The sequence below is a fragment of the Anabrus simplex genome, chromosome 2, assembly GCF_040414725.1.
Source record: "Anabrus simplex isolate iqAnaSimp1 chromosome 2, ASM4041472v1, whole genome shotgun sequence".
NCBI classification, from domain to species: domain Eukaryota; kingdom Metazoa; phylum Arthropoda; class Insecta; order Orthoptera; family Tettigoniidae; genus Anabrus; species Anabrus simplex.
In genome coordinates, this window is record NC_090266.1 from 664,720,276 (window position 1) to 664,743,547 (window position 23,272).

A 23,272-nucleotide genomic window follows, 5' to 3' on the forward strand; every position below is an offset into this window, starting at 1 on the left:
ATCTTAAAAAGTTTTAGACTGATGTACCTGTCAAAACTTGCTCTGGCTGTTGCTGTTACATGCCTGACACAGGGCATTTAAACGCCAGCTGGTCAGCATGGTAGTCAAGGTTAAAGTTGCCTAAAATTTCTCTACAGTTTCAATCTTCAAAATCTTCCTAAATTCCGAGTCTATAGTGAAGGACACTGTTAGTTTGTACTGATGTCCTCAAATGTTCTGCTGAATGCCTCTGACCATGGGAAAATCATTCTTGGCAACCAATCTACTATTTGCATGGAAATTCAACAACCCTGCTCCATTTCCATTTCATATAACTACCTCTATCCTATCCCGTCATCCCCACAAGATCTGCCTGTGTTGGTACAATTTGGTCTTCCTCAAATTTAGCCCACCGACTTCTCTAGCATTGCTCTGTTTACCGAAGACTATTTGCATTGTTCATGTTCTAATAAAATAAGGTCATTTAACACCCTTACTGAGAATGACTGTGGAAGCAACTCAACACACAAACCAAATTTTTACAGCTTTGTTCTGTAGAGTCATGATCCTAATTGATCTGACCTTACTGCACGTAAATTACATTAAAAATGGAGATGAATATTTTAAGCAATTTCGGGAAGAGAGAAAGGGTACTTGCCAAGCAAGGTATTCTCACATAGAAGCAACATCTAACAAACTTTTTAACTGCCCAGTTATGGCTGGTATTTAACAAAGCTGGATGTACGTTGCCTTTAAGATACATACATTTCTATTCATTGCCTAACAGTTCGAATAGGACAGCATGAAGTGAAAATGGGAGCCAATGGAAAACCATCTTCAGGGCTTCCAATACAGGGATTTGAAATCACTATCAAACTCACAGCTATGCGACCCAAACAGAGCCATATTGAGGCATGTGCAACATGAGGAGCTCCAGAGGGTGGCAGAATTTTGGAGGTGGTAAAATACAGCTTGGTAATAAACAGTACATTTTTAATACATTTTATTGTTATTACTTTTATTAAAACCACATTTTCAAAGAAGCGCCTCCGTGGCTCAGCCGGCAGCGCGCCGGTCTCTCACCAGTGGATACTGCGGTTCAAATCCCGGTCACTCCATGCGAGATTTGTGCTGGACAAAGCGGAGGCAGGACAGGTTTTTCTCTGGGTACTCTGGTTTTCCCTGTCATCTTCCATTCCAGCGACACTCTTCACTATCATTTCATTTTGTCTGCCAGTCATTAATCATTGTCCCAGAGGAGAGCGACAGGCCTCTGCAGCCGGCACAATTCCTATCCTCGCCGCAAGTTGGGGGCCTCATTCATCCCATCCCTGACCCGGTCAATGACTGGAAAACAGGTTGTAGGTTTTCATTTCCAAGGAAGCGGCTGGCTCAGATTCAGTTCTTTTTTAAAATTTATGAACGCGCTAGTTATCCATTAAGTCAAATTTAAGTTTGCTCTTCCTCACTTTATGCAAGTGTTAAGTGTTCAAAGAGTAGTTATTTGATATAGCCTGAAGTCTTTACACATTTTGAAGGTTCTATGACTTTCTGTAAAGGAATCATAGTAGTTTTATTCATGTTTTACTGTACTTCATGATATAGTTGAACGATCTAGGTTAAGTGGTGCCACAAAGAGAAAAGACAGAAGGAGAGAATTTTTACAAAAAAAATACCTAGACTGGACGTTTACTTCAGTAGTAGAAGGAAAAGTGAACACTGTAGGCCTGATGATTGAGAATGCTCTAAAATGAGATTCTGCAATTGAAAAGGAGATTCATCTGGACTTCGAAATGCCATGTAAGAGCTGGGCATCAACATACAACACATAATTCATATAATACTGAAACATGTGGAATTTCATTTCAAAACAATAAAGACAATTTGGAAGCTGAAAATCCAAACTTTCCAGCAGAATGTGTGGGATCTATGCTCTATATTTCTAATAATGGTCCATTTTATTGGGAAAACGCCAACTGTACTAGGGACTATTTGGTAAGAAAAAGAGGGTATATACCAAAATCAAAGATGCAGTCTTCTCTCTGTTCTTGAAGAATGGAAAACACAGATTTTGCACTAAAAATCTATTTCAGAGGGTTTAAGTGAATGGGGAAATCATCAGTTGAGATGATCTTGTTTATTCTCCCAGCCAAACATCATCATTCTTTACCCCTTACTAATTATTTGGTGGTGCATCTCAGTTTGCAGCATCCTGTTTGAACAATAGAAGTCAGGATGGTCAACAAAAAAATGAACATGAAAATTCTACCTCTCACAGGAGGCCTCTCACTGAAAGACTAAGGGAGTAAGATGAACAGAACTAACTATTGATCAACCAGCATGAACATGAAGTTGCTTATTGGGGAGGTGTGCTAATAATTTCTTTACTACAGAAAAAACACTAACTTATTTTGTGGAGATGAATAGGTGTTTGGCTCTGCAAAAATGGAAATTTCAGGATGTATTAGTTATTAATTGTAAGTAAATTCTTTTCTGGCTGATCATGTAGCATAATTTGGTGACATCGGTAAAAGATCACCTCCATACTAGTCACCAGCAACTTGAAAGTATTTAACATGTCTAATGAGGAAATCAGTCAGTGCAAAAACAGATAATGAAGTCATTTCTTATGAATATTCTCTGATCATAGTACACTCTACACATGATATATCTCATAATGATCAATTATGTGTAATTATTTTATACGTAACTGAGGATGGGATATCACCTGAAATATTTCTGTGTTGCATCAGAAATACAGGTCATACTGGAGAAAAACTTTCTAAAGTGGTACTGAATTTTTTTGGAGTTACATGGACTGAAAATTGTAGAGCAAAATTTTATGACAAACTAGGTTTGCAGGCAAGATGCTTATGTTCTTGGTTGGCTCGCAAGCAGTCTAATGCTGTACTATTGTAGTACAGTTTTTTGAGTTAATACAAATTTTATACAGCTACTTTTGCACATTCTAAAGAAAGATGGGATACCTTGGAAACATTCTTATGATTCAGCCAAAGTGAGATTGGAATAACTGGATACTGTACGTGTGATGCTTGCACATACTTTAATGCAGATTGGAAAGCAGTGTTTTCCGCATTAAGAAAAATCTCTCTGCAAACGTAAATGAAAAGTGTTGTGTTAGAAAACTTTTTTTTTTGCTAGGGGCTTTACGTCGCACCGACACAGATAGGTCTTATGGTGACGATGGGATAGGAAAGGCCTAGGAGTTGGAAGGAAGCGGCCGTGGCCTTAATTAAGGTACAGCCCCAACATTTGCCTGGTGTGAAAATGGGAAACCACGCAAAACCATCTTCAGGGCTGCCGATAGTGGGATTCGAACCTACTATCTCCCGGATGCAAGCTCACAGCCGAGCGCCTCTACGCGCACGGCCAACTCGCCCGTTGTGTTAGAAAACTACACAGTACTGAGGAAGCCTCTTTGACATCTCATCAGTGTGGTTTCATTCTGCAACAATTTGACAAAGCAGTGAAGAAATTGCTAGCAGACGATGTGGATATTTCCACTGCAATTGAAATGTACAACTCTTACTATGTTTTCAACTGAAATTCAGACCTCTTTCCACATTTAGAGGGATTTACAAGAAAAGAAACTTCTTCTGATAAGGAGTCTGAATTTTTTTTTTTTTTTTTTTTTTACAAGTTGCTTTACATCGCACCAACACAGATAGGTCTTAATGGCGATGATGGGACAGGACAGGGCTAGGAATAGGAAGGAAGCAGCTGTGGCCTTAAGGTACAGCCCCAGCATTTGCCTGGTGTGAAAATGGGAAAGCATGGAAAACCATCTTCCGGGCTACCGACAGTTGGGTTTGAATCCATCACCTCCCATATGCATGCTCACAGCAGTGCACCCCTAACCACATGGCCAACTCACTCGGTAGTCTGTAATGTGTTCTAACTTTGACATCCATTTAAATTGAATCAGGAGCTAAGCACGAAATTATACAAGCAATTCTTTTTTTTTTTTATGAATCATCGGAGTCAGAACTAGAAAAAGAATGTCCTGAAAAATTCTACCTTTATAACTTTCCTATCACATTTATTTAAAACCATGACTAAAATAGCTTTGTGATCACTTATGCCATCTATAACTTTAGTTTCTCTATAGAACTCTTGTAGTTTTCACTTCACTTCAACCACGATAGTACATATGAGTTTGGGGATTGGTTTAGGAGAGCTGTAGGGATTCCAGGAAACAGGTTCGATTAGGGAGCAGTGATGAAAGTATAGGGAGCTGGAAGTCACGTAAGGATGACAAAGTTGTTAGCAATGAACTAAAAAAGTATTAGAAAATGAAGAGATTTGAGTAATTTAACATGTTATGTATTTACTGGATATTGTAACAGGAGTTGAATCATGGCTGAGAAGTGATATTATGGATACCAAATTTTGTCACGAAACTGGAGTGCGTGTCGTAGAGATGGGATAGGAATGGTAGGAGGGGGAGAATTTCTAAGCTGCGAAAAAGTCAAGGATGAGAAACATGAAATTGTCAGTGTAAGGCTGATCTCTAAAAATAAAAGGCAATTTGATGTGTTTAGTATGTACATTGTTGGTACCAACATGAAAAACTACCACCTACTCCTTATCATCCTCCTTCCCTTCAATTTTCCTCTACATCTGTCTTAACCTAATTCCTGAATAATACTCTACCCTACTTCGCTTTCATCCACACACATTCCCCACATGCCTAAAAATAGTTTCCCATGACCAAAGCCTCAACCTCGCGAACTTTATTAGATCCCCTCTCCTCTCCTGGTCTTTTACCTTCCCAGAAGGCTGCAGACCCCCCCCGCCCTCTCTCTCTCTCTCTCTCTCTCTCTCTCTCTCTCTCTCTCTCTCTCTCTCATATATATCTTGTTCCACCATAGTCTTCTTATCCTCTACTGCACGTTTTCCTCCTATTGCCTTTCCTCTTGTCTCACTCCTGTGTAACACATCTCTATCCCCCTCCCGTCTTCCCTCTGGTGCTCTACCTGCAGTGAATCATACGGATTTGGATTTTGCCATTAATAACACACACATCCTGAAATTTTCATTTTTTACAGGATTCTGTGGTAACATTCTTTTACTTGTTTATCATCAAAATTATTTATAAACTTTTAACTTTCATATTTGTTTTATATGTTGTGTATTCAGTAAATTTTAAATATCACAAAATAATTCCACAACTTACTGTTGGTAGCCTGTAGACTGTATAAACAAATAGTGATATTCACACACTAAATACAGATCTGGTTCTGTGAAGAAAATAAATGTGTGCCTGAGGGAAGCAGGTGTAGGATCTGTGGGTGTGAATGGGCATTACGTAGCATGAGGGAAGAGAGAGAATGTTTGAGGGAGAAAATTAGGCTGTTTTTTTACGTCGCACTGGCACTGATAGGTCTTATGGCGACAATGGGATAGGAAAGGACTGAGTGTCAAGGAAGTGGCCGTGGCCTTAATGAAGGTTCCGCCCCAGCATTTGCCAGGTGGGAAAATGGGAAACCACTGAAAACCATCCTCAGGACTGCTGGCAGTGGGGTTAAAACCCACTATCTCGCGAATGCAAGCTCATGGAAGGGGATCTAAGAAGGTAGGAGAGGTTCATGCTTTGGTCATGGGAGACTATTGTTACGCATGTGGGGAAAATATGTGGATAAAAGGGAAATAGGGTTGAGCGTTATCCAGGAATTAGGTTAAGGCAGATTTAGAGGAAAATAGGAGGGTAGTAGGATGGTAAGAAGTAAGTTTTGGTTTTTTTATGCTTGTACCAACAATGTAAGAGAAGCAGGAATAGGTACTAACATAGCAGGGGATGTGCGAGATCTGGTTACGGCAGTGCAAGGGAAGTTTAAAGGAGCGGAGGTTGTCATCAGTGGGGTACTGTGTATGAGGGATACTGACTGGAGGGCGATTGGGGATTTAAATGAGACTATGTAGTGGGTATGTGGGAAAATGGAAGAGAGATTTGTAGATCCTTATAGTTGGGTAGGAGATAGGGATCTATGCTCAGATGGCCTTCACTTCAACCACGATAGTTAGTATAAGTTAACGGGTTGATTTAGGAGAGATATACGGAAGTACATTCCGGGAAATGGGTTAGACTAGGGAGCAGTGATGAGAATATAGGGAGCTGGAAGTCAGGTAAGGATGACAAAGTTGTGTTAAAGTGAAGGATTATTGTAAAGAAAGGAACAGAATTAAGTAATTTAATAAATACGAGATATGTATTTCCTGGATATGGTAATAGGAACTGAATTGTGGCTGAGAAGTGATATTATGGATACCAAAATTTTCTCATGGAACTGGAGTGTTTACCGTAGAGATGGGATAGGAACAGTAGGAGGGGGAAAATTTGTAAGCTACGAATAAGTTAAGGATGAGAAACAAAGAATTTTAAGTGTATGGCTGATGTCTAAAGATAAAAGAGAATTTGATGTTTTTAATGTGTACAGACCTGGAAGGGCAACACTGACTATGCAGAATTATTTGACATGATAATCAGCTATGTGGGAAGCAACACAAAAAGGAATGTTACTGTAACGGGCAATTTCAAATGAACCTAATGTTAACTAGGAAGGTAAACGGAATGACAAAGCACGAAAACCAGTTGGTGAATAAGTTAATCTAGGAAGGAGAGCTGAATCAGAAAGTGAATGAACCAACTAGAGGAAAAAATGTTGTATCCATGGAGCTGATAAAACTAGGAGCAGCTCTACAGAGAAACTGAAGTGATAGATGGTATAAGTGATCACAAAACTATTTTAGTTGTAGTTAAAAATAAATGTGATAGGAAGGTTGTAAAATTATCAAGTAGTACCATATTGTTAATAAGTGAAGCACGAGGGCATTTTTAGAAAGAAATTATAATCAGTGGAAAATGGTAAATAAAAATGGGACTGACATGGATGGAATGAGATGGGATGAAAAATATTGCTGGGTATGAAAACAGGTATATACCTTTAAAGGTTGAAAGGAATGGAAAAGACCCACTAAATTACAACAGAGAAATAGGGAGTTCATTTCTTCCTAACTTGCATCTCCTCCTCAGAATTAGGAATGGTGGTGGAAGTAATGAGAGTTTGAAGGAAAATACTAGGAAATTAAATTTAGCAAAAAATTCAGCTTAGGATAACATTATGGCATCCATAATGTAATATGAATTTTATGAAAAATAAAAGAGTATGTATACTGTAGGTACTTCAAGGCAGAAAAGTTCCACAAAGTACATTCCAGGAATCATAAATGACGCAGAGGAGTGTACATGCGAGGATTTACAGAAGGCAGAAGTATTTAGTCAGCAGTATATAAAGATACCTGAACATAAGGATAAAATATAGGTGGTGTACTAATACTAACGAAATACTGAAATTAACCTATGATAAAGATATTGACCAAAAAAAAAAAAAAAAAGTTGAATGCTAAAAATCAGCTGGAATCGGTAAGATTTCTGGGAATGTATTAATGGCAGTGGGATATAGTACCATATCTGAGGTACAACTTAAAAATCTCATTTTTATCCCGTACTGGCATTAACTCAAGTAAGGTAGGAAGAATCCCACCTTCAAATACTTACTGCATTTGCTTTTTATGGCTGGAGCCCTGCGCGGATATACAAAATAACATCTGCCTCTGCACTTTCATCATCCGCACCTGCATCCACGAATGGTTATCCGCAGATATTATAAATATTTACCTACAGTATATTACAACCAAGATACTGAAACGGATAGATCTGTTAACATATACAATAGGCCTGACACCTGGCACCAGAACCCCTACAGTCACAGGTTTATGAGGGATTTTATCTTGTGACAACTACTGACATATTGACCTTTGTTCCTTTCTTCCACTAATTATGGGAAAAAGCCAGTTGGGCTTAGATCAGATTCACGGCTTTATGGACTCGGGGCTCTATATATCACCATTCTCCCATACCAATGTCAAGGGTCGTCTAACTACAAGCAAAAGTAAGAGTATACCTGAGTGAAAATCAATAAACATCATTATTTAGAAATTATCAGCAAAATTATCTGCAGATATCCACATCCATACAGGGCTCTATTTATGACTAGTTAATGTAATTACAAACATATTCCAGCTTATAAGCTGCTGCTATGGAGTGTTGCTGTAGTAGCCCCACTGTACAAACGAAAGGGTGATAAACATAAAACAGATAATTGCAGACCATTCAGCTCGAAAAGGGTTTCCAATCAGCTCCGGGAAAGCATTCTGACTGTATGAGAGATGAATATTGAATTTTCACGACCACATTGTAATCTAAAGAGACTTTCAACCTATACTAACTGGTTTGATAGAAGGCAATCTGGGTTTAAGAAAAGTTTTTCCAGTGAGGCTGAATTTGCAGGATTCCAGGGAATTATACCAGTATTTTACATTCAGGACTGAACTGGATAGCTGCTGTCGCTTAAGTGCGGCCAGTATCCAGTATTCGAGAGATGGTGGGTTCGAACCCCTCCGTCGGCAGCCCTGAAGATGGTTTTCCATGGTTTTCCGTGGTTTCCCCATTTTTCACACCAGACAAATGCTGGGGCTATACCTTAATTAAGACTACGATCGCTTCCTTCCCACTCCCTAGGCCTTTCCTATCCCATCGTCGCCATGAAACTTATCTGTGTCAGTGTGATGTAAAGCAGATATTTAAAAAAAAAAAGTATGGACTTAATATTTGATATTTGAACTCTTGCCATTCAATGGGGAAAGGGATAAAATATCCTCTTTCTAGAAAAAAAAAAAAAAAAATAAGGACCTACTTGTTCGACAGATCAGTGCATTGAAACTTCAGGATGGTACTCCTGTAAACAAGCCAAACAGAAGAGTTTCCATATGCGGATTTATTATTGATCTGTTAAGCATCAGGGAACTGGCAAAAGACATATTTCTGGGCAGATGATGCACCTCTTACACTTTTAATTATAGAGGAGAAGCTTGTTACTTACAAAAGGCTAAGTCAGGACTACTTAGAATTTCTCTTCTCATATATATGTAATAGGGGAGTAAACCGAAATAATCCCTATGCAGAGCAATTCAGATCTGCATACAGGAAGTGTTTACTGGGATGGACTGCCCTATCGACCACTGCAAATTGTAAACCGTCTGGAAAAGGTGTGCTTTTCTTATCAACTGCAGCTCTTTCTCAAGCAAACATCTCTAGTCTGCTACAGATTACGAGTCACTTACCAAGTACTCTGAAAACGTTTAGTACATAGTAGGAAATTTTATCTGTGAGGTTTGAAAGAAAATTAAATGCCACAACTGTCTTACGGTTAAGTTTGTTCAGCATTCCAAAGAGAAGAAAGGCTTTACTGCCTTGAAAAATTTAAAAAAAGGTATTTTTATCCAGCTCATGGTGGTGTTAAATTATGCCAAATTGTTGACAAAATGTTGAGAAAAAAACATGTCGCTATTGTGAAGATAATTATAAAGTTATAGTTAAAGTTCAGTTACAGAGCAGCTGTTTTACAGTAACGATCATTTATTTACTGCTACTGAGCCCATTACGCCAAACTGACAAAACTCGCCTTATGCAGTGTTTTACAATTAGACTGCACCACAGATGCAGAGCTATTACACAAGAACTGAAAGAAAAAACCATAAGGCAGATCTACATAAAATTAATACTTTTCGAGGGACAATGAATCACAGCTAGAAAATATGTATCATTTCATGTAAATGAGAGAACCGTTTCAAACCAAAAAATTTGATATTTAGGCCTAATAGATAAATATAAAATTCATATTATTGTAAAACTTATTTCCAGTCTATGTTATAAAAATATTTCCATAGAAAGATTGCCTTTGAAATGTATGACAATTCACTGAAGTGTGTATATTTTTCTTGGCTGTTCAGATATGCATTGTAATCCATATTGTGTATCATAGGCCTACACTATTCTGTACGTTGATGCATTAGAGATGTATGGCTATCTCCACATATTTGTATTAAAACAATAATTCATTTAATCATTTTCATGAATATTTTGTTTCAAACAAATATTAGCATTAATGTATTTTTTCTTCTAAGTTAGAGGCTTAATGTTCTTGTTAGTCTACATTGTGATTCTGTAAGGAAACTCTGCTTAAGGAAAACTTAGATGCATCAAACAGTTATGCTTCCCATGCAATCAGTGTTCAAATATTTCTATTGTCAATATTTTTACACTGCTGTCCAAATTAACTTACATGTAGAAATTAATGAAATAACTTTGAGAGATTACTGGTTGAAACCTGAACTCTCTACATTTATACTATCCCAGGAAACTATCATCTGGGTGAAAAGGTCTTATTTTCCATGCTCTGTTCCTCATTCACCCAGCGCTCCACCTAGTGAGGTACATTTAAGACATGGCAAATGCCAGTTAAACTTTTTTTCAAAGATAGCTGCGTGACAGCCACTCTATGTATTATATTCTAGCTTTTTGATATGTAACATAATACCTATTCCTAAAGCATGACCTACCAAACTGTGCAACTATAGACCATTTGAAAAATATGAAATCTCTTCAATTATTCAAGATCTGAAAATTCTGTTTTCATGTTCGGTAGTGTTATGAGAACTTGCAATACTTTTTCAGTGTCAAAATCTGCTGAGAAAAATGGAACTACCTAGCATACGATATATGGACATTGCAAATTCAGGGGAGTGGTTAATTATATAATAATTTCTTATAAAACCGTAGGGGTACTGCAAGACCATTCTACTCTCTCTGTCCCACTCAAAGGAAGCATTTAAAAAATAGAAGTATCAAAATCACCCTATAATGAAGGTAACCTAACCTAACCCCATGCCACTACAGCCCCTGAAGGGCCTTGGCCTACCAAGCAACTGCCACTCAGCCCAAAAGCCTGCAGATTATGAGGTGTCGTGTGGTCAGCATGTCAAATACTCTGTCATTCTTGGCTTTCTAGACAGGGGCCGCTATCTCACCGTCTGATAGCTCCTCAATTCTAATCACGTTGGCTGAGTGGACCTCGAACCAGCCCTCAGACCCAGGTTAAATTCCCTGACCTGGCCGGGAATCAAACCTGGGGCATCCGGGTAGGAGGCAGGCACTCTACCCCTACACCACGGGGCCGGCTATAATGAAGCTGCCAACACAAAATTAAGATTTATGGATTTAAGTTACTGGATCCACTTCTTCTTGTGGATCACAATGATACTTTTCCTCTGGTGGAATAAAAGGTACCGAGATTTAGGTTTCAACCAGTAATCTCTGAAAATTCTTTCAGTAATTTCTACACGTAATAAATTGGACAGCAATGTAACCTTTATCCAAATTTCTGGACAATGGGAGTTGTGTGGCATGCAGAATACATCAGAAGATTTTTTACTTTCAACATCTCTTCCATCACTGGAATTACAAAAGGAATAATACAAATGACAAGCCTATCTGGAGTTACCATATCATCATTTGAGTTGCTCAGTATGCAGAATCAGCTTCTGTTGGGACCATGTAAGCGATTGCACGGTTTGGGTCACATAGCTTTGGCTTGCATTCGGGAGATAGCGGGTTCGAACCCCACTGTCAGTAGCCCTGAAGATGGTTTTCCATGGTTTCCCATTTTCAGACCAGGCAAATACCTCAATTAAGGTGATGGCCATTTCCTACACCACCGTCGCCGTTAGACCTATCTGTGTCGGTGTGAAATTAAAAAAAGTTTGCATTGGGAGAGGACTCCATGGACTTGACTCAGTCTGGTGCTCCATTTCTATGATGCTGAAGTCTCAATTTGTCACAATTCACCAACACTTCAATAATTCTGATGTTATGGTAACAGGCTCTTATCATGCAGTTTCCTACATTTTTATACTTGCTATATAATCCTTCCATGTACTTACAAAATATCATTTTACCATTTTAAATTTCTTGCAGTCAGTCCTGGTAGTGGCCAGAACCTAAGAGTTCTTAGTATCACTCTTATTCTGCTGTGTTCTATTCAAATGGGCAGTCTCCTAGACTGCAGTATTTGTCATGCCCATGGATGAACTATGATTAAACCTACATATTCCAATGATGAATAATAAAAATAGGATCCTTCCTGTTACTGTAATATCCACTTGCTTGGTCATTATTTAGTCTTTCGTGGTTATAAGTTAACAGTTTGGGGACCTGTGTAGAAGTATATTTTTGTAGTGAATGGTAAATAAATTTCCTGCCAAAATAGCTGTATAAAATGTCAAGGATGTAAAGTACAGTGAACAGAAGAGGCAATTCCCAAGTGAAATGTACTGCAAATCAACGTGCAGCAATTGGCAAAGTAGATGTTCAAATGGTTACAAAGGAATAAAGGACCATACACCTTTGTCGTCTTTTACAACAGACAGATTACCAAACTGATGTAATCCATCCATCTTTCCTTCCTTCTAGCATACAGGAGGTCCATCTCCCCAAGCGAGTTGCCTATCATACCAAATCATTCATATAGTAAATCTCTTACAAAAAAAAAAGTAGGAGTGCTGCAAGAGCATTCTTCCCTCTATCCCATTCAAAGGAAGCATCTAAAAAATAGGAGTATCAAGATAATTCAATAATGAATCCCTCAACTCAGGCTTAATCATTTTCTTGTCACTGCAGACTACACATTTGTTATTATACTCTGTAAAACATTGTCATTACCAACAATGTCAAGGTAAAATTTCATGTTACAGGAAAACAACAAAACAGAAAAAAAACTACGAACAAAGCTGCTTGTCTGCTTATTAACTAGCTTGCTTGCTCCCTTGCTTGCTTGCTTTTCTCAACAAGTGGAATATAATGAACATTTTACCATAAGCCAACAAAAATGGACATTTAGAACCTGTGAAAGGGTTTGGTTATATAATGTACACAATTCCTGCACCAGCATTTATTTTCAGTCCCATGTTGAATCTGAGTAATAAATCCTTTTTACACAACAAAGACAAACATATTTCTTTAAAAATATGTATAGAAGATGTACGAAACATGGCAACAGTAAACTCACACATGAATAGGCAACAAAGGTTCACAATTGACACACACAATAAGAGGAAGCACCCTCCAGCAAAAGAAACCTATTGAAACAATTCAGAGAGAACCATCAATGAAAATTCAACAGCAAACTCCCTATTTCAAAATAATACCAGAAATATTGTACATGGGATTACTACAGGGTTCCACCAGGAAAACAAGTAACTAAGTATATAGGCTATTTTAAGGACTAACCAACATACAGACAAAATGGCTACTTAACTAAACATCAGCTCATTCATTCACATTCTGGAAAATAATAATCTGAAGAACAGCTTAGTTTATGTAACAAATTCTGAGGATGAATAAAATAATATTTAATGAACATACTGAAAGGACTAGGCAATTAAATTTACAATTTCCCTGAGTAATGATAATGTAGATTTACTTCCTGCAGCCTATTAGACGTTAAATTCCAGATTTATGTAGCTTAATATTGCTCAACCCTTAGCATTTAGAGATATTTTCAGGAATGAGACCAACAGAAATAGACCAAAATGGGTAACTTTACAACCATTTATAATCCATGACTCAGGCATAATAAATTTAATGTTTTCTTTAAAAGCTACTTCTCTGTAATTTAACTTTTTTTTTTTTTTTTTTGCTAGGGGCTTTACGTCGCACCGACACAGATAGGTCTTATGGCGACGATTGTAATTTAACTAACAACTTGTGAATTTTAACCTGGTATATGAACATCTAGATCTAACGTCCAATATACTACATCTAAATAGTGGATGACACCCAGCCACCACTTACCTGGGTTTGTAATCTCGTAAGGCCACGAATCCACAAGATTTGGCCTGCACGAGGCTTCTTTCCTTCTTGAGAATCAGGATCAAACTTCTCCTCGCCCAGAGCAATAGCTTCTGTATATTCTTCTGGATGACCACGACCCCACCTTGAAAATAAACATCCACATATACACTACTTATAAAACCAGATCACAAGAATTTGTGGTGTTTATCATAGTCATGCTCGCAGCACCATCCAGCAACATCTATTCAAATGCAAACTATTTGTTATTTACACTTTTTGCAGACTACGATGCATGTAATTATTCCTGGTTCATTGTCTATATAATTGTGGTGTTTATGTAACCTGGTAAGTAAATAAATAAATATTTCCATACAGGAGACCACAAACTGGTGACCCTGACATGATCCCCATGAGAAGGAATGAGTTTTTTTCTTCCGCGGGTGTACTGCTATACTTACATAACATACGCCATCACCATTTTCATTGTGCCAAGGGTATTAGGACACATTTAACCTACTGGCGACCAAAAAACAACAGGCGATATATCATTTCTCTGTGAAGCAACCACCTTTTTGGTCAGAAAAAGGTGTGTTTTAGTTTACCCAAATCAAAAGCCAATTTACTCTTGCAAAAGTAATAGACGATGCAAAGTATAGCCAATATAGTAGCCAGCTTGACGGAGAAGTTACCTACAGAGGTGCAAAACATTTTATAATCACCGCTGGCTGCTGATAAATATGGAGCTCTTAAATGGCCACTAACTAAAAGTCTGTCGCTATCGGAGGTGAAAAGGCTTGGGGGAAAAAAAAACCCCTAATTTGAAACGAGGAACCTTGAGACCGCACTCGATCATAATTACTCCGCCGCCTGAAAACATTAGCCTATAACAATGGCAGAAGATTTGCTCAAAAGTATCTGGAGGGCTTGCCTGCCTGGCTTCTGATGTACAGAAAATCCTTACAGTGTCAGAAGGTAACCTTGATGCATTAGCGAATATTGCTGGTAGACTAATCAAACTATCCCTCGACACCTAGTACCTTGATAATTGCATCAACTTCCGAGACTGCAACTACTGCATCATTACAAACCCAAATTAGTGAACTGACAAAGCTAGTTACTGCAATGTCGACTAAATATTTCTGCCCCAGCTGTCCATCTTCACATAAACATCGTTCACCACCACCACCGCAGACATTAACCAACAGAGATGTTTGCAGGTATCATCCAATGTTTGGGTCTAAAGCTCAGCAATGTCATTCCCCATGCACCCAGGGAACATCTTTTCATCAGCTGAATCTTGCAACTCATATTCCTCATCATCGTGCAGAGGAGCATTAACATTTTGCAGCAAATGGAACAGCTATTAAAATTAATGGTTATGTAATCATACAACACCTTGTCTTGAATTCTCACGGCATTTCACTGTAGCCGACGTCAAATCGGAGCCGATTTTCTTGAATGCTACGGAATACCTCCTTTTCTTTCAATCTCCAGACTCTAAATCTTTCTTTCTTTCTTTCTTTCTTTCTCTCTCTTTTTTCTTGTAATTTTGTGACCTTGCCTACTATCAACTTTGCTATCACTGCTCGGTTTTGTCTGTCAGGGTTAGAATGTTGATTGTCCTGATTCGGATATATATGACGATACTGGTCACCCACTTTTCACAGCCCCTCCCCCTCCCCCCCCAGTACCTGAAGAACTTTGCGTCACCTGCAGTGGATCACCTAGCATTTTCCAAGTCCACAACCAAATTTGCACTCATTTCAGGCTTTTATTATGATGGGTCCACTACTCCCCAAAGGCATTTTAGAGCTGCTGCCCAGCAGGTGATCAGGCTGCTCCTGACATGGAGTACAGACACCTTATGCAGCCATCCCTAACTTGGGGACAGACTCTGCTTGATGGATTCCAGTGTCATTTCCTACACTGAGCGGATCATCACCACACCTAAGATAATTCATCCGCCGAAGCCACTGGTCCTCTTAGGTTGTCTAGTTATTTCGCACCGCCCGACACACTGTGCAGAGTCGATGACTGTATGGTTTACTCTACTACCGTAGCGGATTGGACCGACCACACCATTTTATTTTATTTTATTTTATTTTATTTTATTTTATTTTATTTTATTTTATTTTATTTTATTTTATTTTATTGAGTATTAACATTTAATGCGATTTTTGTTTAATTCCTTTTCTGTGAGTCTTATGTGTATTGCCAGTTTTGTGACCACTTCAGATATTCTTGAAATAGCTTTGCCATCATCTGCTTGCTTTTCTCAAGGGGCTGCCTGGCCGAGGCTGTAAAGGCATGCTCGGTTCACCCGGAAGGATGTGGGTTCGATTCCCCGTCAGGAAGTCGTAAAATTTAAGAAACAAGATTTCCACTTCCGGAGGTGCATATGGCCCTGAGGTTCACTCAGACTGCACCAAAAATGAGTAACAGGTTAATTCCTGGGGGCAAAAGCAGCCGGACATAGAGCTAACCACTCTATCCCACCAAGTGCTGAGGTTTCGGATAGTGGAAGCCTTTACCTTCCACCCCTCCAGGGGCCTTCATGGCCTGTACGGAGATGACTTGCTTTGCTTTTTGTTTGCTTTTCTCAAACCACCCAGCAAACTTGCTCATTTCACCAAATACTGCAGGAAGATTGGATTCTTAATTTAACAAGTTAGTAGATGAACCATTTGCCTTCGCAAGTGTCAAGTTTCTTGTGAGCAATTCATTTCATGGTCACTATTTTCTTGCCTCCACATAGGCTGCTTTGTAGATTTTTTCACGAGGTTGTGGTTGTCAAGAAACTTCTGAGACAACCACTTATGTACTATGACTACACTGTTTAAGAGCCATGTATCCTAGTTGTCCTTGCTGCATTGTTCTAAAAATGACACATGTGGCCTCATGAGCAGCCTAACTTCTGTCCAGTTTTCATTGAAAGGGACAGTGTTATTTGAGCTTGAATGTTGGCCTTTTCCTCACTGAAGTAGAAATCATTTGATTCTCTCCATGTTTGGTAACTTGAAGAGTAACTTGCAGAAAATGTGTCAATGTTGCATTGCAACTGCTTTGTAGAACACAAGTTGTGTGTCCAGAATTACTTAGCAAAATACCTGACAAGGGTGTAGTCTATTTCAGTTGCCTTTCTGGCATGGTAAAATGTAATTTAATCTGGTGTTGCCAATGACCTGATAAAAGGGTTTTGTGTAACTGAGCATTTGTCAACCCCCATTCTTGTATCTGTAGCCATGTCTGCTCTGTACTGCACTATTTTTCTTCCTGGATTCATGTGTTGCTTGTGCTTGCCAAGTAAAATTAGGTGGTCTTATTGGGCTCTTTGGTAGTTTGGCAGTTTTAGAACTGACAAATAAGGCTTAAATAGTCATTGAAGGTAAACCTGTTTGTAGGAAAAAGGCCCAAAAGAAGCAGATTTCTCTTCCATCTGGGACACACACAACCACCAGGTGGTCATCATACTGTTGGACTTCTAACAGCTGTCAAACTAATACAATAGAACAAAATCAAGATAGTATGCAGTTTTGAGAGCAGGCGCGTAGTGCCTATGGACGTACTGGAAGCACAGCTTCCGTTCAAATTTTAAATACTACATGAATTTAATTTAGAATCTGTATGCAATATTTTTAATTTTATTTAACTTTCACTAGTAAATCTGCACGCTGGCTAGCGCACCAACTCAAAACCCCACTGCAAGGTCAGCTGTAGGATAGGAACTCGCAACCACCTTGGGTGTGATTTTGAAGTTGCAAGCAAGGTCATCAAGTGGTATCAAGTTATCTTCCATATTGCTGTTTAGTATTATCCTTAGCCAAGCGTTACAAGTGTTTATCCGGAACTCGTCTGCTCCCGCGAAAGCGAAAGCCTTCTTTATCATCCGGAATTTTAAATTACGTACTTCTGCATTTGTATGTTTTAGAATACGTTTGTAATATTAGCCAACAGATGTCAGGAGAGAGTACACAGGGCCCTTAGTTGGGCTTAACACAGGGATTTGGAATGAAAAAGAAGAATGGTTTTGCTGCCAAGCATAATTTCCATGGTAGTGTTCTTTTCAGAAGTTCGACGACACTGCAAATTTTCATTGGCTTTTTTAAGCTATTATAGACATATTCCAAAATTAATTCAAAAAGAGTCTGAAATAGAGTCATTATTACTAGATAGTGTTGTTGAATACTCAAAATTGTGTGATAATGTGTGAAAAAATGAAAAGTGAAATTGATGCAAGTGAGAGAGAGAACAACACAAGTGACAAGACAGATTCAGACGATTAGTGTCTAGGTATTATTGGTGGAATTGATTGTAAGATTTTGACAGAAAGTCAATAATAGCAATAAAAATAGTAAACTCTTGTCCTCATCCTGAGGTGGTGCAGCTCTTTTCAGACACACCCCAATGGAGACTAACTGCTTGTACGATTTCAACCACATACCAGTTTTCCTGCCATTCATAAATTTCTGGCAGTACCAGGAATAGAACCTCACACCCCCCCCACCCGGGACAGCAGTTAACACTTATGGCTAGTCCACACCAAAGTTAGTAAACAATGTTAAAAAGTTAATAAACAATGTTAATGAAAACATTGAAAACATTTCTCAACATAGTTAATAAACATCTGTTAACAAACTTCTTCAACATGATGTCCACACCAGAAAAGCTGTTTGTGAGGTTCCTCAATCAATCAGGATCCTCAATCAATACTGATCTGCATTCAGGGCAGTCGCCCAAGTGGCAGATTCCTTATCTGTTGTTTCCTTTCCTTAAATGATTTCAATGACTTTGGAAATTTATTGAACATCTCTCTTGGTAAGTTATTCCAATCCCTAACTCCCCTTCCTATAAATGAATATTTGCCCCAATTTGTCCTCTTGCATTCCAACTTTATCTTCATACTGTGATCTTTCCTACTTTTAAAGACGCCACTCAAACTTATTCGTCTACTAATGTCATTCCATGCCATTTCTCCGCTGACAGCTCGGAACATACCACTCATTCGAGCACCTCGTCTCCTTCCTCCCAGCTCTTCCCAGCCCAAACTTTGCAACATTTTTGTAATGCTACTCTTTTGTCAGAAATGACCCAGAACAAATCGAGCTGCTTTTCTTTGGATTTTTTCCAGTTCTTGAATCAAGTAATCCTGGTGAGTGTCCCATACACTGGAACCATACTCTAGTTGGGGTCTCTCCTTTACATCCTTACTACAACCCCTAAAGACCCTCATAAACATGTGCAGAGATCTGTATACTTTATTTACAATCCCATTTATGTGATTACCCCAATGAAGATCTTTCCTTATATTAACACCCGGATACTTACAATGATGCCCAAAAAGAACTTTCACCCCATAAACGCAGTAATTAAAACTCAAGAGGACTTTTCCTATTTGTGAAACTCTCAACCTGACTTTTAACGCCGTTTATCATCATGCCATTGCCTACTGTCCATCTCACAACATTATCGAGGTCATTCTGCAGTTGCTCACTATCTTGTAACTTATTTATTACTCTATAGAGAATAACATCATCCGCAAAATGCCTTACCTCTGATTCCACTTCTTTACTCAAATCATTTATATATGTATATATATAAGAAAACAAAGTTTGAGGGAGATAATTAGGATTCTCACAGAAGACAGGAAGGAAGATAAGACTCCCTCAAACAATGTACAGGTTACAGTAGTTGTACAGTCTGACTCGTTGGCTAAATGGTCAGCGTACTGGCCTTCAGTTCAGAGGGTCCCGGGTTCGATTCCCGGCCAGGTCGGGGATTTTAACCTTCATTGGTTAATTCCAATGGCTTGGGGGCTGGGTATTTGTGCTGTCCCCAACATCCCTGCAACTCGCACACCACACACAACACTATCCTCCACCACAATAAGACGCAGTTATCTACACATGGCAGATGCCGCCCACCCTCGTCGGAGGGTCTCCCTTACAACGGCTGCACTCTGCTAGAAATAGCCACACAAAATTATTATTAGTAGGTGTACAAGAGGGAGGGGAAGGAAGGGGGGGGGACTGTAGAAGACAAGTGGTCTAATGTTCTAAGAGGAAGGAGATTGCAGGCTAAGGGCTCTATTCAGGATCAGAACTCAGGACAGGTGTCTGTGAGAAATCGGTACGAGCCACTCCAGGTAGAGCAACAGAGGGAAGATGAGGAACAGGGAACTGTTGCTGAGATGTGTGGAAGTAGGATGAAGGGAAAAAGCCATTTCTAACTATTTCTTTCCTGCCTGCACCTCCTTCTTAGTCTTTTTATTTCTCTATTTTAATAAGGTGGGTCTTTATCATTCCTTACCACCTGTAAAGGTACAAACCTGTTTTCACATTCCTCAACAATTGCTTTAAGCCCATTCCAGAGTCTGTTTACATTCTTATTTACTGTTTTCCACCAATCATAATTACTTTTTTTAAACTTCCTCATGCCTGCTTTATCAGCCATATGGTGCTGCCTAATAGTCCTACTTTTAAAACCTTCCTTTCTATCACATTTATTTTTAACTACGACAAAAACAGCTTCGTGATAACCAATACCATCTATTACTTTGGTTTCTCTATAGAGCTCATCTGGTTTTATCAGCACCACGTCCAAGATATTTTTCCCTCTAGTTGGTTCCGTCACTTTCTGAATCAGCTGTCCTTCCCATATTAGCTTATTTGCCATTTGTTGGTCATGCTTCCTGTTGTTCACATTTCCTTCCCAATTGACATTTGGTAAATTCAGATCTCCTGCTACAATCACATTCCTTTCCATGTCGTTTCCCACATAGCTGATTATCTGATCAAATAATTCTGAATCCGTGTCAGCACTACCCTTTCCCGCTCTGTACACTCCAAAGACATCAAGTCGCCTATTATCTATAGAAATGAGCCTTACACCTAGAATTTCATGCGTCTCATCTAACTTTTGCGTAGCTTACGAATTCTTCTTTCAGCAGAATGAATACTCCCCCTCCCACCATTCCTATCCTATCTCTACGATACACACTCCAGTAAACTGTATATAGGATAATATCTTTTGTTTATTTCCACCTATTCAATACATTACAAGAAGTTGGCATTTATTTTAAAACATTATTCAGATGAGACATGTTTCGCCTCTCACTTTGGGGCATCTTCAGTCATTATCAAAAACCTTATTATTTTACCAGGCATCTGGTTAAAGATATTCAAAAATGTGTTTGATGATTATAAGAGAGGTAAGATTTACGTTAGTTATAAACATGTACATGAAGTAACAAAAAATCCAATATATTGATAAAAACATATGTAGTTCTTTGTTGAATAGGACTTGTTTGATTCTACTACAGTAAGAGAAGGTGGCTGGAAGCCGTAGTCGTTAATAGATGTCAAATACATAGTGGAAGGCATAAAATATCAGTTCTATGAGAATATACATTACATTCAAATGATACTAAAAACTAGTGGATTCAAATGTAGTACATATAAAAATGTTCAATGAAATAACTATTGATCTAATAAAATGATAAACACATATGTAGTTCTTTGTTAATTAGGACGTCGTAAGATTGTACGGCTTAAAGCCGTAGTCATTAATAGATGTCTAATACATAGTGGACGGCATATGAAATCAGTTCAACGAGAATATATAATACAAAAAATTGATACATAAAAACTGGTAGATTCATAAGAGGTACATTTAAAAATGAAGGCGTCATGCGACTATAAAAGACAGTTGATGGCTTAAAGCCGTAGTCAAGGTTTGAAATGTAGGTCAAATAACTGCTAAATATATGGTAAAAGGATACAAGTCAAAATATACAGCTTAGTATAAAAAATATGAAGGAAAAACATTCCAATTGCTTGACAAAAGTTACTTGACGTTGGTCAAGTCACTTGTAACACACTCCAGTTCCGTGAGAAAATTTCTGCATCCATTATATCATTTCTCAGCCATGATTCAACTCTTATTACAATATCTGGTAAATATATATCTATTAAGTTACTTAATTCTATTTCTTTCTTTACAATACTTCTGCAGTTCAACACTGACACTTTTATGTCATCTCTACTTGACTTCCAGATCTCTGTACCCTCATCACTGCTCCCTAGACAACACCATTTCCCTGAATGTACCTCCCTATTACCAATCTAAACAAATCTTTTAACTTATACGTACCACTGCGATTCAAGTGAAAGCCATCTGAGCGCAGATCCGTATCTCCTACTCACCCATTAGGATCTAGAAATTTCACTCCCAGTTTCCCACATACCCACTCCATAGTCTCATTGAAATCCCCAATCACCCTCCAGTCAGTATCCCCCCCTACACAGTATTCCACAGGTAACAAACTCCGCTTTCTTAAACTTCACCCGTGCTGCATTTACCAGATCCCACACATCTCAACTATGTTTGTACATATATTAGCTTGCCTTACGTTGTTGATACCAACGTGAAAAACTACCACCTTCTCCTTCCCCTCCTCCTTCTCTTCTACTTTTCACAGCATCTGACTCAACCTAATTCCCAGATAACACTACCCTGGTTCCCTTTCCTCCACACACTTTCCCCACGTGTTTAACGATGGAATCCCCATGACCAGAGCCTCAACCCTACCCACCTCCTTTGATCCCCTCCCTCCCCCGCCCCCCCGGTCAGCCCTATGTTCCCTGATAGCTGCAGAAGCTACTTCCTCCTCCCTTGTCTCCCTCCCATGGCCCTGTTCCACCCGTCTTTTCCTATACTCTACTCTACATTTTCCTTTCCTACCTTTTCCCTTCCTCGTACTTCCACACATCTCAGCAACAGCTCCCTGTTCCTCATCTTCCCTCTGTTGCTCTACCTGGAGTGGCTCGTACCAATTTCTCACGGACACCTGCCCTGAGTTCTGATCCTGAATAGAGCCCTTAGCCTGCAATCTCCTTCCCCTTAGAACATTAGACCACCTGTATTCTACAGTACACCCCCCCCCCCTTTCCTTCCCCTCCCTCTTGTACACGTACTGTAACCTGTACATTGTTTGAGGGAGTCCTATCTCCCTTCCTGTCTTCTGTGAAAATCCTAATTATCTCCCTAAAACTCTCCAACTCCTCCCTCATGCCCCTCAATGCCTCGCCACACCCACAGTTCCTACACTTGCACTCTTTAGTCATTCTTTATAGAAAAAATGAAAAGGAAAGGAAAAATAACTTGTTTTGTGCAAAAAATTCAACAAAAAGAAATATTGTCTAGGTTAGTACTGAAAGATCAAATGATAATTAAGTAATTAATATACTACTACACTATAATACTACTTAGTCATATTCTATCTTTATCCTACAACACCCTAACAGATAAAAACTACTGTTATTTACTGAATACCAAAAGGAATACACAAAAATTACACAATTCTATATTGCAGTTAAGCCTGTCCTAATTACAACAGAATTTTAGTAAGAGAGTTTCTACAGACACGTCTACTATGCTACACAAAAAATTTACAATAATAAAGTAAGCACGCCTATTTCTAATAAGATATTATTCGTATACTACTAAACAGTACACTACAATAAT

The 23,272-nt window shown here is 38.7% G+C and overlaps 1 protein-coding gene across 8 annotated transcripts in view; it reads right to left on the reverse strand.

The window, feature by feature from the left end:
• Positions 1–23,272, reverse strand: part of PMCA (plasma membrane calcium-transporting ATPase 3) — a 1,641,549-nt gene that overhangs the window by 244,720 nt on the left and 1,373,557 nt on the right. For all 8 annotated transcript variants that reach the window (XM_067141188.2, XM_067141187.2, XM_067141184.2 and 5 more), the window contains one exon: positions 13,751–13,892. In XM_067141188.2, coding sequence (XP_066997289.2) covers positions 13,751–13,892 — 142 coding nt within the window. The remainder of the gene's footprint in view (positions 1–13,750; positions 13,893–23,272) is intronic.